General features: G+C 39.2%; 1 protein-coding gene across 3 annotated transcripts; it reads right to left on the bottom strand.

Annotated features, from left to right (window-relative positions):
* Positions 1 to 330: 330 nt before the first annotated feature.
* On the bottom strand, positions 331 to 18,386 carry LOC133645610 (protein delta homolog 1). Of its 3 annotated transcripts, XM_062040452.1 has the most exons (7): positions 18,244 to 18,386; positions 18,132 to 18,183; positions 17,954 to 18,026; positions 17,754 to 17,811; positions 14,033 to 14,163; positions 13,538 to 13,679; positions 331 to 1,840 (listed from the first exon to the last, which is right to left on the bottom strand). In XM_062040452.1, exons 3-7 carry the CDS (start codon positions 18,003 to 18,005, stop codon positions 1,045 to 1,047), a joined length of 1,179 nt encoding a protein of 392 aa, XP_061896436.1. In that variant the 5' UTR covers positions 18,006 to 18,026; positions 18,132 to 18,183; positions 18,244 to 18,386; the 3' UTR covers positions 331 to 1,044. The 3 variants fall into 3 exon arrangements, with proteins under 3 accessions (XP_061896436.1, XP_061896437.1, XP_061896438.1); XM_062040453.1 differs by lacking the exon at positions 18,132 to 18,183; XM_062040454.1 differs by lacking the exon at positions 18,244 to 18,386 and having other exon boundaries at positions 13,999 to 14,163; positions 18,132 to 18,147.
* Between the last annotated feature and the right edge of the window lie 354 nt (positions 18,387 to 18,740).

Raw genomic sequence — 18,740 nt, 5'->3', positions numbered from 1 at the left:
AAAATGGCCAGAAAAAGAGAATTTTCATCTGAAACCTGACAGTCTATTCTTGTTCTTAGAAATGAAGGCTATTCCACAAAATTGTTTGGGTGAACCCAAACTTTTGAACGGTAGTGTGTATATATATATATATATATATATATATATATATATATATATATATATATATATATATATATATATATATATATATATATATATATATATATATATATATATATATATATATGTATGAAATACTCGAGTTGGTGAATTCTAGCTGTAAATATACTCCTCCCGTCTTAACCACGCCCCCCGACCACGCCCCACCCCACCCCCCACCTCCCGGAATCGGAGGTCTCAAGGTTGGCAAGTATGCATTAATAAGTACTTAATAATGACTAACTATAAAACAAAATTTAAAAAAATGGGACCCATTACCTCCCTGCTTGGCACTCAGCATCAAGGGTTGGAATTGGGGGTTAAATCACCAAAATGATTCCCGGGCATGGCACCACTGCTGCCCACTGCTCCCCTGACCTCCCAGGGGTGAACAAGGGGATGGGTCAAATGCAGAGGACAAATTTCACCACACCTAGTGTGTGTGACAATCATTGGTACTTTAACTTTAACTTTAACTTTAATTAAGAGCCAATATGTTACTAATTTGCATGTTAATAAGCAACTAATTAATGGTGAATATGTTCCCCATACTAAAGTATTACCATGTTTTTTTACTGGTGCACAAAATGAACCGTGCATGAACATCACCTTGTTCAAACAACAAAACCAACACAGTGCATGAACTCAAACCAAATTACACACCTGCAAATCAGTCTGACTTCTGCTGTTGCCGTATCCGTAATATGCCAATAGGGAGAAGTTTTTATTTACACGATGAGTCGGGTGTGTTTTGACCTCCGTCGAACCCCTGAGGCCGACTCACCAAACCCCTAGGGTTCGATAGAACCCAGGTTAAGAACCACTGGTATAACTTGAAAAAGTACACAATCTACTTTTCCTGCTACTTTACACGATACATTCACTGGTGTCTCCTTCAAGACGTCAGATGGAGGTGTAATGCTTCCCAAAGCTGTTCAGTCTGATCTTCTCGGGCAGGATAATGTTCACCGAATGCTCCGTCTCCTCCTGGCCGGCTCCGCCCACCTCCCTCAGTAGGTGCTCGCGCTGCCGCCGTACCAGCTTGCTGTACTTGGCGTTAGCCATCCACGCCTCGCAGCGGCCGAACAGCACGATGCCCGTGGTGAGCAGGACGACCAGGCAGGTGAGCAGGGCCAGCATGCCGAAGCACACCAGCTGACCGTGCGTGGACAGGGCCCCCGCCGGATGGTGGACCGTCTCTTTCAGAGTGATCTTGAGCAGGTCCCTCTCAGGCGGTTGGAGCAGCTTGTGGAAGGCGTGCGCAGGGAGCGAGTAATGCTGCGGGGTTAGGGCAAACACCCTGTGGTCCACGGGCTTGGCGCCGGCCGGCTTGGGCTTGGGTTTGGGTTTGTGCTGCAGGGAACACAGCGGGCCTGAAAACCATCTGGGACAAACGCACCGGAAGGTTCCGTCGGGTCGGTCGGCGCACGTGGCCCCGTTGGCGCAGGGCCTGCCGCCGCACGGCGAGGGGCCCGCCGTGTCGTTACAAGTTAAACCGGCGAAGCCCGGCGGGCAGGAACAGGTGAAAGCCCCGCCGCTGTTTGTGCAGTTGGCGCCGTTCAGACACGGGCTGGGTCGGCAGCTGTCAGCACGTTCCTCGCAGAAGTCGCCGGAAAATCCCGGGGGACATAAACAGGAAGTGCGGACTTCCAAGGTGTCGTCCGTGTCCTTGCACGTGCCGCCGTTCTGACATGGAGAGCTGAAGAACAGAACAACGTAGAGAAAATAGTGCTTGCTAGTAAACAGCCTTCATCTTTACTGCAGTGTCTTTCAAGCTCAACTTAATGATTAGTGAGGCTCCCCAGGGAAGTGTCCTGGGGCCCCTTCTCTTTCTTCTTTGTTGGTTTCATCTAAGACAGGGGTGTCAAACTCATTTTATATCGGGCGCCACATGGAGAGAAATCTACTCCCAAGTGGGCCGGGCTGGTAAAATCACGGCACGATAACTTAAAAATAAAGACAACTTCAGATTGTTTTCTTTGTTTAAAAATAGAAGAAGCATATTTTGAAAATGTACAAATCATAATGTTGTTGTTGTTTTTTTACACTTACATGTTGTGGTTAATAGTATCCTACACTGTAAAAAAAAATTCTGTAAAAAAACGGTCATCTACTGGCAGCTACGGCTGCCAAACGAAAACCATGAAATTAAAGTAAAACATTGTAAACCAAATAATGATCAAAAACATTATATTAACAGTAATGTTCATGAAACGTTTTGCGGAAAAATATCGTAATTTTACAGATTCTTACTAAATTATTAAGATCAACCACCTTTAATAAAGTGACGATGCTGGCAGTTCCACAGAAAAATGCCATTATTTTACAGATTTTTTCTGAATTGTTAAGATCAACCACCTTTAATAAGGTGACGATGCAAACAGTTCTGCAGAAAAATACCATTGTTAGTATGGACATAGACTTTTATATAACAAGCTACATATTTAATGAAAGATAATTACTGTCATTTTACATGAATTTGAAAGTAATTTAAGAAAACAGAAAATGCTATGTATAATTAATTTGGTATTTTTCTGTAAAAAAAAATAGAAATATACATAGTTTGTCATTACTGGCATATTACTTAAAATAACAGGCGGATTGTTTATTTACAGATAATGTCTTCAATTCTACAGTTTTATAAACTATTTAAAAAAAATAGAAAAATTACAGTAGAAATTTAGAGTAAATTAACCATAAAAATAGGATTTTTTTTTACAGTGTGTCTTTATTTGTCGTTATTTATATTTTCTGAATAAATAATGTGATAATGTTCATCAGTCAACTCATTGGTGTTAATTTTCAATCCATCATGATACATTTTTTTTGTCAAAATCAAATTACAGTATGTCATTTGTGTAGCTTGATAATTTTCCTCAACTGATGTACTAACATGTGGTTTATTTTGTACATATGTAGCATCGTCTACAAAGATTCAAAGAATTGCTATTGCGACATCTAGCGGACTTATTTAGAACAGCGGTTTGTTTCATTCAAAAACTTCAGGTACATTTTTATACTCATCCCGCGGGCCGGATAAAACCTGTTTGCGGGCCTGATTCGGCCCTCGGGCCGTACGTTTGACACCCCTGATTTAAGACTTGACACCACTCAATATCTGGATTGCAAATGGATTTTTTTAACAACTTGGTTTGAGTATCTCACTCAAAGGTACCGTATTTTTCGGAGTATAAGTCGCTGCGGAGTATAAGTCGCACCGGCCGAAAATGCATAATAAAGAAGGAAAAAAACATATATAAGTCGCACTGGAGTATAAGTCGCATTTTTTGGGGAAATGTATTTAATAAAACCCAACACCAAGAATAGACATTTGAAAGGCAATTTAAAATAAATAAAGAATAGTGAACAACAGGCTGAATAAGTGTACGTTATATGGCACATAAATAACCAACTGAGAACGTGCCTGGTATGTTAACGTAACATATTATGGTAAGAGTCATTCATATAACTATAACATATAGAACATGCTATACGTTTACCAAACAATCTGTCACTCCTAATCGCTAAATCCCATGAAATCTTATACGTCTAGTCTCTTACGTGAATGAGCTAAATAATATTATTTGATATTTTACGGTAATGTGTTAATAATTTCACACATAAGTCGCTCCTGAGTATAAGTCACACCCCCGGCCAAACTATGAAAAAAAACTGTGACTTATAGTCCGAAAAATACAGTGTTTATTTGTGAGGTTCCTCGGGGAACCACCCTTGGACCCTTTTTTATTTAATTTTTTTAAATTTTTGCCATGTGGATGAACGTATGGATGCATGGACAAATGCATTGATGGATGAATGAAAGGATAGATGCATACAGTCGATGGATGGATGCCTTAATATATTGATGGATGGATGGATGGATGGATAGATGCATATATGGATGCAGACGGACTTGTGCTGCGTTCCATTCACCTCGGAAGTTGGAAGTCGGAGCTCAGAATGACGTCACAGCCGAGTTGAGAGGGTTCCAGTTACGAGGTCGAAAATCAAGATGGCCACATTCACGAAAGCGATTTTTACGTTTGCCTTGAGTGAATATAAACAACTTATGGGAAAATATACACTCTGTCTACAACCTTTCAAACATGGTGTATGAAGAGTAAACACATACGCTATTGCTAGTGATGTACAGTGAATATATCACATGAAATAAATGTTGTTTACACTACGGTGTCGTTACTAGGGGTGTGGGAAAAAATCTATTCGAATTCGAATCGCGATTCTCACGTTGTGCGATTCCGAATCGATTCTCTTTTTTTTTTTTTTTTTCTTTTTTTTTTTTTTAAATGTCCTGTCGATTCTCATTTTTAAAAAATCAATTTTTATTTTTTATTTATTTTTTATTACATTTTTTATTTATTTTTTATTATTTTTATTTTTTCAATTAATCAATCCAACAAAACAATACACAGCAATACCATAACAATGCAATCCAATTCCAAAACCAAACCCGACCCAGCAACACTCAGAACTGCAATAAACAGAGCAATTGAGAGGAGACACAAACACGACACAGAACAAACCAAAAGTAGTGAAACGAAAATGAATATTATCAACAACAGTATCAATATTAGTTACAATTTCAACATGGCAGTGATTAAAAATCCCTCATTGACATTATCATTAGACATTTATAAAAAACAAAAAAAAAGAACAATAGTGTCACAGTGGCTTACACTTGCATCGCATCCCATAAGCTTGACAACACACTGTGTCCAATATTTTCACAAAGATAAAATAAATCATATTTTTGGTTAATTTAATAGTTAAAACAAAATTTACATTATTGCAATCAGTTGATAAAACATTGTCCTTTACAATTATAAAAGCTTTTTACAAAAATCTACTACTCTGCTTGCATGTCAGCAGACTGGGGTAGATCCTGCTGAAATCCTATGTATTGAATGAGTAGAGAATCGTTTTGAATCGGGGAAAAAATCATTTTTGAATCGAGAATCGTGTTGAATTGAAAAAAAAAATCGATTTTGAATCGAATCGTGACCCCAAGAATCGATATTGAATCGAATCATGGGACACCCAAAGATTCACAGCCCTAGTCGTTACCATATAAAAACGTACAACAATACATTGTATATAGACTTAGACTTAGACTTAGACAAACTTTATTGATCCACATGGCTGATTTACTGCGACAAAAACTAATTAGAAGTGGTAATAACGGATGTTATAGAAGCGGACATCATTGTTTACATCCAGAGCAGCCATCTTTGAAACGGTGGGGATTCTCCAACTTTCCGAGTCGGAAATCCAACATCGAGGGGTGTTCCAGCGAAAATTCCGACAAGGAACTCGAAAATTTTGACTTTCGATTAGAAATGTAGCGCACCAATATACTGTAGACGGATACACAAAAGGACAGATAAATAGCTAGCTAGATGCAAGGGCAATTATTTAGGAAGTTCCTCAGGAAAGTGTCCTGTGCCCCCTTATCTTTTCCGTTTAATTTAGAGCAAGATAATTTTTTTAGCAGACAGATGCATGAGAAAGGTTGATGTTACAGTACCACCGACCAAGGACCACATTGGTTTTGTACATCAGACATAACATAGCCGAGGGCAAAGGTCCTTGTCACCTCTCTGCCAATATATCCTCTTTAACGGAAGCTTAAATTGATTATGTAAAAACAAAGTGATTATTTGTGAGGTTCCCCAGTGTAGTCTCCAGTGCCCCTTTTATTGTATTGCCACGTGTTATTGCTATGTGCATACACAATAGATCAGTGCTCTGTTCTCTGCTGGCCTAACATAGCCAGAAATCATGATCATAATTAAAGATAAAAGTATTTTTTTTAATTTACTTTCCCTAAATATCTAAAAGTATTTATATTCTCTTCATGTCATATTATGCTCCTTCCAGTGCTGTTGTTTTTAGTTTTAGTTTGTATCCAATCAGAATTCAGCTAGCTTATGTTGCCATGCTGTACCAAATCTGCCAGGGGCCTTCAGAATCAACAATGCGGGTGTCAGTGCGCAGTAAGTGAACGGGGACATACAGTTGATAGACAATTGCGATAGCCAATCAGATCACGAGTTGTTGTAAGTAAGGCCTTCTAGATGGCCGAAGTTTGAACGTGACATCTGTTCGTCCTGTGATTGGATAGTCACTAGGACCGTTACCGGATGAATTTCAGAACACAGAGTTGACAGACAGTTGCGATAGCCAATCAGATCACAAGTTGTTGACAGTAGCTTCTCCAAGTAGCCTGACGTTAACGACACTGTGATTGGATACTCACTTGTCATTCCAAAGTGAGTATCCATTCACCAGTTTCAATTTAGCAGGAAGCGGTAAGTGTTGCGCCGTAGCCTTACCGGGATAGCAGAGAAGGAGAACAAAACGTTGATTAGGTGGCAGACATATATTTGCAGGGCCATTTTCAAGAAGGATATTTAAGGAGAAACTACATCTTGTGAGACAATGTCGGCCAACCCCGGAAGCTAGCTCAGCCATTTCCACTCGAATAAACCCACGACAACCACTGGCTTATACGGCGTCGAATAGGTGGTACTTATTGTGAGTTCAAATATTTTATTTTTTCACTTATAATATGTTTTTTGCAATTTTAATTTTGACAGTACCACATAAGATACTGTATGTTTTAATTGCAGATGCGTTTTAATTGATTTTTAAATGCGCCAGAAAATAACCCGTTTTGTACACTGTTGAGGTGCTTCAATAAAGTAGTGCGTAAATGTGTTCCTGTATAGCAGGGGTGTCCAAACTTTTTCCACTGAGGGCCGCACACGGAAAAATTAAAGCATGTGGGGGCCATTTTGATATTTTTCATTTTCAAACCATAACAAAATATATGCATGTTTTTATTTATTTTACCTTTAGGGGTCCCGGGGACCATAAAGGGTCTAAGTCATTAAAATGTTAAAAATAAGTCAGATTATTATTTTTTTTAAATTATTTAACGCTTACAGTAAATCTCCATATCAACTTCAAGTTGATATAAAGTAATAAAAATTTAAAAAACATGTTATGGCTTTTCTGTCAAAAACAACTTAGTTTTTTTTATAGTAAAACTGAAATATGCAGTATTTAGTCATTAGAGCCCTAAAAGATCAATAATGCAGGACACCATTGATTTTAATTATTTCATATTTTTGAGTAATCACAGTGAAAAGATAAATAAAAAATCACTTAATATATTTGGGATCCATAAGGTGCCCCACTCATAAAGTGATACACTTTTATTACGTTTTTCTTTTACTTTCAACACTTAAGTTACGAGATCAACTTCAGATATATCTGTCGATTTTAGGCTGGAACTATTATTTTGTTTGTTTTACGCGCTTTTGTCAAAGAAAACTGTGATGTTTTTATATGGCTACTACACAATATATGCAATATTTACCACATGAAACATTTTAAAGTGAAATATTTGAAGTAATTGGAGCCCTGAAAATAATTCATTATAACATGGATTTTTTTTCATTATTTATTTTTATTGAGCAATGGCAAAACAAAAAAAAATGAAAAAAGACAAAAGACAAAAGAAAAAAAAACAACCTGGCTGGCAGCTTTTGTGTCAACATTGCAACTTTTTCTCGTTAGATTTCACCTCATTCCACTTTTTTTAATGTTCTTTTTTATTTTTACAATAGTATTTCCAGAATGTGTGGCGGGCCGGTAAACAATTAGCTGCGGGCTGCAAATGGCACCCGGGCCGCACTTTGGACACCCCTGCTGTATAGTATTTCTCCAGCAATGGTCATGTGGTGACATCAATTATGGTATTTTGAGAGGTACTTTTTGAAGTCGGACATCACTGAAGGCCTAGGTGGGAAACGCACGGCCCTCCACTGCAATACATACATGGCGCTGTTATTACGCTCCCTTTTGTCTTGCTAAACAAGAACCAAGTTGATTTTGACAATCTAACTGAGTAACCAAAGCCCAAAAGTCGTCGTCGCCACCTCGCTACTTGTCTCATATGTCAACCAATCTTCCTCCCGTTGACAGTGACAAAGTATTAAGGCAAGAGCCCTATTGATTTATTACTGTATTTTTCCTGTCCTGGCTGCTACACTTCTACATCGTCAGGTAATTAAACCCCTTGACCATGGCTAATGTATGGTGTCCCTGTGGGAAGTGTCTTGGGTCCTTTTAAAAATGAATTTAAACATATGCCATGATGCACTCTCTTGTGACATTATTCACGGGCTGCAAAGGCATCTTTGCATAAAACCCACAGGGAATGTATTCACTGCTGAGTGAAAATGTGCCCAGAGACAAGATGCATTGTCTGGGGATAAAAGCATATGAAATTACATTTGGAGGAATGACGGCCCCCTGCCACACTTTCTATTAGGCGTTGAATATTGCAGCTGAATAGATGAGTCGTTTGCCCATCAGCACATGTACGTCACTGCACATAACTCTAATACTGCAACACCATTGACAGCACAGTACGTCGTGCGCATTGAGCGTGGAATAAACTGGTTTCAATCATGAATATGGAATACAAGCAAAGGTCATATCATCTCAACAAGATTCAAATCGAAACGCTCACTGACTCTGACACTGAAGTGAAGGATATTGGATTTTTTTGTTTCTGTCTGTCTCGCAGGTCAACAGAGAAGACAATGTTGAAGAGTGTGCAGCCCTGTCGACAAGCTGTATGTCCCTCCGGAGGCTCACAGACTGTGCGTACCAGTTTCATCAAAATATCTGCTGCAATTTTGTGTAAAACTCTAAAGTTTTCAAACTTTTTACACCAAATACCACCTCTTAAAGGCCTACTGAAACCCACTACTACCGACCACGCAGTCTGATAGTTTATACATCAATGATGAAATCTTAACATTGCAACACATGCCAATACGGCCGGGTTAACTTATAAAGTGCAATTTTAAATTTCGTCTCGGTATGATGACGTTTGCGCGTGACGTCACGGATTGAACGGAAGTATTGGGACACCATTGTGTCCCAATACAAACAGCGTCTGTTTTCATCGAAAAATTCCACAGTATTCTGGACATCTGTGTTGGTGAATCTTTTGCAATTTGTTTAATGAACAATGGAGACAGCAAAGAAGAAAGCTGTAGGTGGGATCGGTGTATTAGCCAGGAGGACTTTGAGTTGGATAGCAGACGCGCTATCCGACGCTAGCCGCCGACCGCACCGATGAGGGCTGGCTTAGGTGGAGAGCTAATGTTTTTAGCATAGCTCTGTCGAGGTCCCTTAGCTAAGTTAGCTTCAATGGCGTCGTTAGCAACAGCATTGCTAGGCTTCGCCAGGCTGGACAGCATTAACCGTGTGGTTACAGGTCCAGGGTTTGGTTCGGTGTCTCCTGATAGTAGAAGTAATAGTAGTATTGTTGATCTTCTGTCTATCCTTCCAGTCAGGGGCATGTTTCTTCTGTTTCTATCCGCAGTTAAGCACGATGCTATCACATTAGCTCCGAAGCTAAAGTGCTTCACCGATGTATTTTCGTGGAGATAAAAGTCACTGTGAATGTCCATTTCGCGTTCTCGACTCTCATTTACAAGAGGATATAGTATCCGAGGTGGTTTAAAATACAAATCCGTGATCCACAATAGAAAAAGGAGAAAGTGTGGAATCCAATGAGCCCTTGTACCTAAGTTATGGTCAGAGCGAAAAAAGATACACCCTGGCGTCCTGCACTGCACTCTAATCCTTCACTCTCACTTTCCTCATCCACAAATCTTTTATCCTCCCTCAAATTAATGGGGAAACCGTCGCTTTCTCGGTCCGAATCGCTCTCGCTGCTGGTGTAAACAATGTGCAGATGTGAGGAGCCCTTCAACCTGTGACGTCACGCTACTTCCGGTACAGGCAAGGCTTTTTTATCAGCGACTAAAAGTTGCGAACTTTATCGTCAATGTTCTCTACTAAATCCTTTCAGCAAAAATATGGCAATATCGCAAAATGATCAAGTATGACACGTAGAATGGACCTGCTATCCCCGTTTAAATAAGAACATTTCATTTCAGTAGGCCTTTAAATATTTGACCCCCATTTTTTTTTACTTGGAGTTACTATCGATTTGGATAATTTGTGTGGCCCTAAAAAAACTACACATACTGCTTAACATACAAAACCCAAAACCAGTGAAGTTGGCATGTTATGTAAATCGTAAATAAAAACGGAATACAATCATTTGCAAATCCTTTTTAACCTGTATTCAGTTGAAAAGACTGCAAAGACAAGAGACTTGGCTTCATAGTAAAAGAGTGCGGGTACTAGACTGGCCTGCCTATAGTCCAGACCTGTCCCCCATTGAAAATGTGTGGCGCATTATGAAGCCTAAAATACCACAACAGAGACCCCGGACGTTTACTGAGTGTTGTTAAAAGGAAAGGCCATGTAACACAGTGGTAAAAATGCCACTGTGCCAACTTGTTTGCAATGTGTTGCTGCCATTAAATTCTAAGTTAATGATTATTTGCAAAACGAGTTTCTCAGTTACATTAAATATCTTGTCTTTGCAGTCTATTCAATTGAATAAAAGTTTAAAAGGATTTGCAAATCCTTGTATTCTGTTTTTATTTACGAATTACACAACGTGCCAACTTCACTGGTTTTGGGTTTTGTATAAGCTACGTAATACAAATACAATTAATAATAAATACAACAAATTAATCACAAATCTCTATTCGGAGAAGGGTTATTACAGCAACTGAATCTATAAAGAACTAAAGCACTCCCAATAGTAAACAGTCCTGAATACAGCGGGCGATCCAGATCACCTTATTCCTTATCCCATTTCAGACATTTTCTGAATGGTAGATAAAAAAAATCTGCACGTAACTTTTTGAGCTATCTATAGCGGAACCCTCTTGTCTGTCTCCACTATCGTTGGGGGGCCGCAAGCATAAACACACACAGAAGCGTAACATAGTAGAAGTGATCTGGATCAGGTCCAAAAACCAATCAGGTGTTCCTTAATCGCATTTCAGACATTTCCTGAAAGTTTCATGAAAATCCGCCCAAAACCTTTCCATTTATTTTGCTAACTAACTGACTGACAGACACACCAACATCACGATTACGTAACCCCCTGGCGGAGGTGCATGGCTTTTACTCACAGGTGAGGTGAGTTCTAAGGAAAATTTTAAAATAATTCCATTTCAGCAAGTCTTTGGCAGAAGTAATGACAAAGAGGAAAATTGGCGATAACTGATTTTATTTATTGATGTTAAGTATTTGTATGAGTTGCTGATGAAAAAAAGTGTAGTGGTTATTGACATGACTGATGTGTAACGTCTCTTAATTTGTGTGGTCTTTCCTCACTTCCATATTCTTGGTTAACCCAAAGACTATGTATGTGTCTTCGCATTTCCTGTCGTTTTTTGTTTCTTTATTTCCGATTATCGTCACTTGTTTTCCTTGCCTCTGACACCCCCATCTTTCAGAAACTTTTCAATCCGTCCTTCGTCTGCTCTGTTCTCTGCTGTTCCTGTGTACTTCTTCTTTTGGTGATTCGTTTGAGCGCTGCTGCCACCTGGCTGGAGACATGTGTATTGTTCGAGCATGAATAACGATGCTAATGCAGTGGAACTTCCATTTACGTTATGTTTAGGTTAATTGGTTCTTGAATAGGGTTTGTAAATAGAAAAGTTCAGATATTGAAGCAAATTTCTCCATGAGAAACAATTTTAATGTGAATAATGGGTTACAGGCTGGACAGATGTCCATATTGTGTTAAAGGTTTGTACACTTCGAGAACAATAATGTATTATTAATTATTATTTCATTATTCATATTAAGTGTTATAAAGTGCTGTATTTGAAATTAACATCACAAGGGGGTGGTGGAGTAACTTTCTGTTACAAAGCAAAAATCAACAACTAGCTGAACTGTCCCCCTTTGTAGCCACCCTGCCGACACACACACAAACACACACTGTCACTACTAGCCCTGTGGTGCACTCACTGTTTGAAATCCCAAAACTCCTTCACTTTAAATACATATATATATTTTTTTATTATTATTTTTTAAAAATCTGTCCTTTCTAATCCATTTTCTACCGCTTGTTACTCTCCGTGTCTCCTTGCCGCTCAGGCAAATTGTATTGTCTAAAAATGCATTTTCTCGTCAATAACGTGACATCATCGCGCTCGTGCCGCAGTGCCGGCAAGTGCGCGCTCTTTCAGTCAATTAGAGTAAAAGTGTGTACACTTCGAACACAATATGTGTTATAAAGTACTGTATTTTAAATTAACATAACACGGGGGTGGTGGAGCAACTTTCTGTTTAACAACAAAGCAAAAATCAACAACTAGCTGAACTGTCCCCCTTTGTGGCCACCCTGCCGACACACACACACACAAACACACACTGTCACTACTAGCCCTGTGGTGCACTTACAGTTCGAAATCCCAAAACTCCTTCACTTTAAATGCCAGGTTGCAACAATGATTAGGAATAAAAAAAATAAAAATTACACTTTATCTCAGGGGTCCCCAAACTACGGATACGGCCTGCCAGCGTCCAACATCCGGCCCGCGGGAAGTCCCAAGTTTAAAAAAAAAATTAATTTTTTTTTTTTATCATTATTATTTTAAATCCGTCCTTTGTAATCCATTTTCTACCGCTTGTTACTCTCGGTGTCTCCTATATATATATATATATATATATATATATATATATATATATATATATATATATATATATATATATATATATATATATATATATATATATATATATATATATATATATAAATATCTATATAAATATATAATATATATATATAATATATAAATATATATATATATATATATATATATGTATATATATATATATATATATATATATATATATATATATATATATATATATATATATATATATATATATATATATATATATATATATATATATATACACACAACCCGACACCCGGTCAAAATTTTTTAACCCAATGCGGCCCCCGAGTCAAAAAGTTCGGGGACCCCTGCTTTATCTTATCAGTTAATCTATGTGTGAAGTGTTGACAACGCTATGGCTACTTCCTGAATGTTTCAAACGTTGTTTCGTTGGACTCATATTAAGCTGGCAAAACTTGAAAACTGTTTTGAAAAGGCTGAAAAAAACACTTTTGAAAAAGCACAAAACATAGCCCAGTAGCTGCTGTGTTGACTGAATGAGCACAAAATGACTGGTAGACACACAACAGGTGGATATGTTCGTACACCAAAGCATATTTTTACGCGGTCTGTGGTTTCATAAATAGAAACGTTCACACAGCGAGGGGTTTGTAAATACAAGTTCCACGGTACAATGCCCCACTAGTTGGGAACAAAAGGGCATGGTGGGTGTTCCACTTATTATATATTTTCTTGCTTCTAATGAATAAAATACGGGGAAAAAAAGTGTGTACCCTTTAGAGTGACAGAGGTTCTTCTTCAGGTGACATGTTGGACCAATGTATCCATAGGGACAGATGCACAGGTAACCCCCCTCTCCAGTCTCTATGCAGGTGGCATTCCCAGAACAAGGCCTGGATGAGCACAGGCGAGTATCTGCGTTGACACACACACACACACACACACACACACACCCACGCACATTCTGTTTTTAGATCTTACGTCCCACATGCTTGGCAATATGGCTCGTTTTTTTCCCCTCGCCTCCTCCATTTCCACGGTGCGGCAGCAAAAGTGGAACGGCGTCACACGAGCAACCACATCAAGGCAGATCAGCCAGTGACTCATTTTACGTCGCTAATCACGTCTTAAGCAACTTGCTTTAATGACGGCGGGGTTTAACCTTAACAATTTCCCAGGCCTAAAAATAAATACCAGCACATTAGACGTGTCCCCTGCGGGCTGGGTGACTCACTCGGCCTCACCTCTGGCGGCCGTGTGCGGCTCACCTTGGTCACACAGGCTGCCCACCCAGCCCTCCTGACAGATACACTGCCACGCTTTCTCGCAGGAGCCGTGCAAGCAACCCGGGAAGGGGATGCAGCGCTCGCAGTCGTCTCCTTGCCAGCCCGGTTTGCACCTGAAAATAGCAAAGGGTACAATTCGTAACTATTAATACACTACCCACAATGCTTTGTGCTCATCTTGGCCTCATAAAGCCAGCATGCTGCAGATGATACCTTTATGAGGACTGGATTTTATTTTTTTATGGTTAAAAATAGCTATGAAATCCACCTTTTTTATGCACTTGTCTACTAAAAAAATAATCATACTGTAAATCAGGGGTGTCAAACGTACGGCCTGAGTTTGCTAAGTAAAAAAATTAACCTGAAATTTTTGAATGAAAGACACTGCTGTTCTGAATGTGTCCACTGGATGTCGCAATAGCAATTCTTTGTATCTTTGTAGATGATGCTACATATGTACAAAATTAACCACGTGATGTTAGTGCATCAGTCGAGGAAAATGATCCGACTACATAAATAACATCCTGTAATTTATCTTGATGGATTGAAAATGAACACCAATGAGTTGACTGATGAACATTATAATAAATGATAAATGGGTTATACTTGTATAGCGCTTTTCTACCTTCAAGGTACTCAAAGCGCTTTGACAGTATTTCCACATTCACCCATTCACACACACATTCACACACTGATGGAGGGAGCTGCCATGCAAGACGCTACCAGCACCCATCAGGAGCAAGGGTGAAGTGTCTTGCCCAAGGACACAACGGACGTGACTAGGATGGTAGAAGGTGGGGATTGAACCCCAGTAACCAGCAACCCTCCGATTGCTGGCACGGCCATAATTTTTTCAGAAAGTATAAATAACGACCAATAAAGGTAGAGTAGTATTAACCGCAACATGTAAGTGTAAAAAAAAAAAAAAACCTACAATGGTATGATTTATACACTTTCACAATGTGCTTGTTCTATTTTTAAACAAAGATCTGAAGTTGTCTTTATTTTTAAGTTATCGTGCCGTGATTTTACCAGTCCGGCCCACTTGGGAGTAGATTTTTCTCCACGTGGCCCCCGATCTAAAATGAGTTTGACACCCCTGATGTAAATGAACTTGAAAAGATAAGAGGAACTTTCTAAATACTTACCCCTGGATCATCTATGTATCTATCGTTCAATTGATATAATCAGGCCTGGCCCTAACCAATATGGCGCCCTAGGCAAGATTTTAGGTGGCGCCCCCCCCACATCGGCAGTGAAGTGTATATACTCAGAAGAAACCGAATAGCTTTGTCTTTGACCTTTTTTTACTTAAAGAAAGCAAATTAACATATTATATGAGAATGTTATGTTATGATTATCTTTAACCGAATCACAGCAGTGCTCAAATTAAAAAACAGCATATCCTCTGTGCACTTTAACAACTACGCTTACAACTATACCTAATATGTAAAGGGGTGGAAAAGTGACTATTACCTGCAGGGCAAACATTAGCTAACCAGAAGGCAATAACAATGTAAACAAAAAACACCTGCTTAAAAGATCTAATACAAATGTCCCTGAGGAATGTAAGGTGGGAGTACTGTAATTACCTAACGTTACATTATTATTTTCCATAACAATTTATCCCCCTCCACAATATTAACCCGACATTAAAACAGAACTAGCTATTTATTGATTAGCAATTGCTGAATCATGTAACATTAGCTTAGTCAAGTCAAGTCAAGTCAACTTTATTTATATAGCACGTTTTCAACAACTTTTAGATTGAACCAAAGTGCTTTACAGGTTAAAAAAAAAAAAAAAAAAAAAGCTAGGTTACTATCACATTCTGTAACAGACAAATAATTTCATGTAGGCTAACGTTACCTACCTGCTACATCTGTCTTTTTCTCGTTTCTCCTCCTCTTCTTTTCTATTTTTTCTTCCCTGGGCACCTGACAGTTTTGGCCGTTTTGACATCTTGTGTTGAAGGGAGGGAAGGGAGGGGGCGCACCGTGCGGGGGGAGGGGGGGGGGGCGTAATGTTGTAACAAATAATATTTCTATTAAATAGGCTTAACTTTGCATTTTAATTAACGTGGGATTATTTTTTGTATTTAGAAATTATAGTACCAACTTTTTTTTTTCTTTTTTTTTTCTCCAACATTTGTGGCACTGGCGTGGCGCCCCCTGATGGACGGCGCCCTTAGCATTTGCCTATACGGCCTATGCCACGGGCCGGCCCTGGATATAATAGTTATAAATAGCTGACCAATCAATTACAAATATCAACAAATCTACATGATGTTCTCCACCTCGTCAAAATCTCAACAAAACTTGTTCCATTTGTGCTTTAAACACTTTTCATTTGTGCCGTCATGGTCTTTAAGTTATTCTAAAATACCTTTTCTGACTAATAATGCCATCCAGCTCCCATAGCTTGTAAAAATCTCCCCAAACGCCCCCCAAACCCCCAAAGAAAAAAGTTGCGTGTATATTTTTGATGTTATGGTTTGACAGTTTTTATGTTATTAACGTGTTATTAACATGTTATTAATGTGTTATTAACACGTTAGTAGTCAGGGCCCCAACCATGTCCCATTGGTTTGTGTTGCAAATATTTTTTGTCTGACTATTATATCATCAACATTGTATGATTCATTGCCAGCCAAACCCCGTCCCCCCTCCAGCCCCCTTCCCACCTTGTCAAAACCTCCCCAAACTTGTCCCAATCGTTTGTGTTGCAAATATGTTCTTTGTCTATTATAATTAGTATCAACGTTTGATAGTTTTTATCCCACGACCCCTAAAGGGACAAGCGGTAGAACATGGATGGGTGGATAGTTTTTATGTTATTAACGTGTTATTAACGTGTTAGTAGTCAGTGCCACAACCATGTCCCATTCGTTTGTGTTGGTTTGTGTTGCAAATATTTTTTTGTGTAACTATTATATCATCAACATTTTATGATTCATTAACAGTTCCCCACCCCACACCCCCTCGTCAAAACCTCCCCAAACATGTCCCAATCATTTGTGTTGCAAAAATGTTCTTTGTCTATTATAGTTATTATTATTGTTTTGTAGTTTTTACGTTATTAACGTGTCGTTAACGTGTTAATCTTCATAACCAGTCCCCCAAACCTTGTCCCATTCGTTTGTGCTACATTTGTGCTGCAAACTCTTTGTTGTTGTCTATTATAATTTTCATTTTTAACGTTTTATGATTCATAACCAGTCTTCTATTTGAGCGGTATAGCTCGGTTGGTAGAGTGGCCGTGCCAGCAACTTTAGGATTCCAGGTTCGATCCCAGCTTCCGCCATCCTAGTCACTAACCTTGTGTCCTTGGGCAAGACACTTTACCCACCTGCTCCCAGTGCCACCCACACTGGTTTAAACGTAACTTAGATATTGGGTTTCACTTTGTAAAGCGCTTTGAGTCACTAGAGAAAAGCGCTATATAAATATAATTGACTTCACTTCCACCTTGTCAAAACCTCCCCAAACTTGTCCAAATGATACATGCTGCAAACACATTTTAATGTTAAACTATCATAGTGTTTAAATCATAAAACGTTAATAACAAAAACAGTATAGTTTAATATGGCTGATTATGAATCATTACATATTTGCAGCACAAATGTAGCACAAACAATTGGGACACGTTTGGGGATATTTTGACAAGACATGATGTGACCTTTCTGATCGATAAAATCACTAACCTGCACTTCCCTGTCTTCTCGCAAAATCCATTCTCAGTGTTGCATCCAGAGCTGCATGCTTGTGAGATGGAGGGTAAAAGACCAGCAACAAAAATGTGTATTGTTAAGCTTGGTATTATAGATTTGCGCCAAAAGTCAGGCAAAAATGCATTCAAAATCCAGGAGTTGGTCTGAAAGCATCTCAAATGTAATCTGATTACCTCTGGCGACGCCTGTTAGAGCCACACTCAAGAGCAGCGTGGTGAGATGCATAGTCGTTTTGGAGCAAAATTCCTGCAAAATAAACAAGAAAATGTCCTAAAAGTTTAAGGTAAACAACACGTTCATCCAACACTTGACATGCATGCTTTTAGGCCATTTGTCATCAAAGTGGTGCACCTTGGAAGAACACCGTGCCCGCGTGTAGACAAAGGGATAAGCCACTTCCTGTCTAAAAAAAAAAAAAATCCAACACATCTCTCATCACTTCAGCCAAATTATAAAATCTCACCTATGTGGCACCGGCGCAAAGTCTCCGGGTGATCCGAGTCATTTTTAATGGATGCGGCGGGGCTGTGAGAGCCAAGAGTCGGGAGAGCGCAGATGGAAGCGATAGCGCGGGTGGTGGGAGATAGAGACGCGAAAGGGGGGGGAGGACCTGGAGGCTTTGATGGGACTGCTGCATCGAGCAGCATCCCAGCGCAACAAGCTCCTCCCACCTCATAACGGCGAGCGAGGGAGGCAGTGTAACCCCCCCACCCCATGCCTAAGTGGGTGGGGGACTTGTGCAATCAGGGGTCACCGTGATGCCTTGGACTGCAAGGTCTTGAGACGGAGTATTGGTGTTTTTATTTGTAGTTGTCTTTTTTTGTATTTTGAAAAAAAGATAAAAAGAAAATGTTTACTATTTTATGTTTGTTTTTTTATGTACCCTCCTGAGAACCATCATCTGCGGTGGACATTTCTTTACAGCAGAGGTATTTAAAAAGGGGTCAACAACACCCAGGG

This window comes from Entelurus aequoreus, linkage group LG03 (assembly GCF_033978785.1).
Source record: "Entelurus aequoreus isolate RoL-2023_Sb linkage group LG03, RoL_Eaeq_v1.1, whole genome shotgun sequence".
In the NCBI taxonomy this organism is placed as follows: Eukaryota; Metazoa; Chordata; class Actinopteri; order Syngnathiformes; family Syngnathidae; genus Entelurus; species Entelurus aequoreus.
This window is presented reverse-complemented; position numbering and strand designations above follow the sequence as displayed.

Excerpts from the sequence above, each read along its gene's own strand:
- LOC133645610 (XM_062040452.1), bottom strand. The coding sequence starts at position 18,005 with ATGCATCTCACCACGCTGCTCTTGAGTGTGGCTCTAACAGGCGTCGCC. Across the intron at positions 14,164-17,753 it reads GAGAAGACAGGGAAGTGCAG|GTGCAAACCGGGCTGGCAAG; the intron begins GTTAGTGATTTT and ends TGCTATTTTCAG. Across the intron at positions 13,680-14,032 it reads GGGCAGCCTGTGTGACCAAG|ATACTCGCCTGTGCTCATCC; the intron begins GTGAGCCGCACA and ends GTGTCAACGCAG.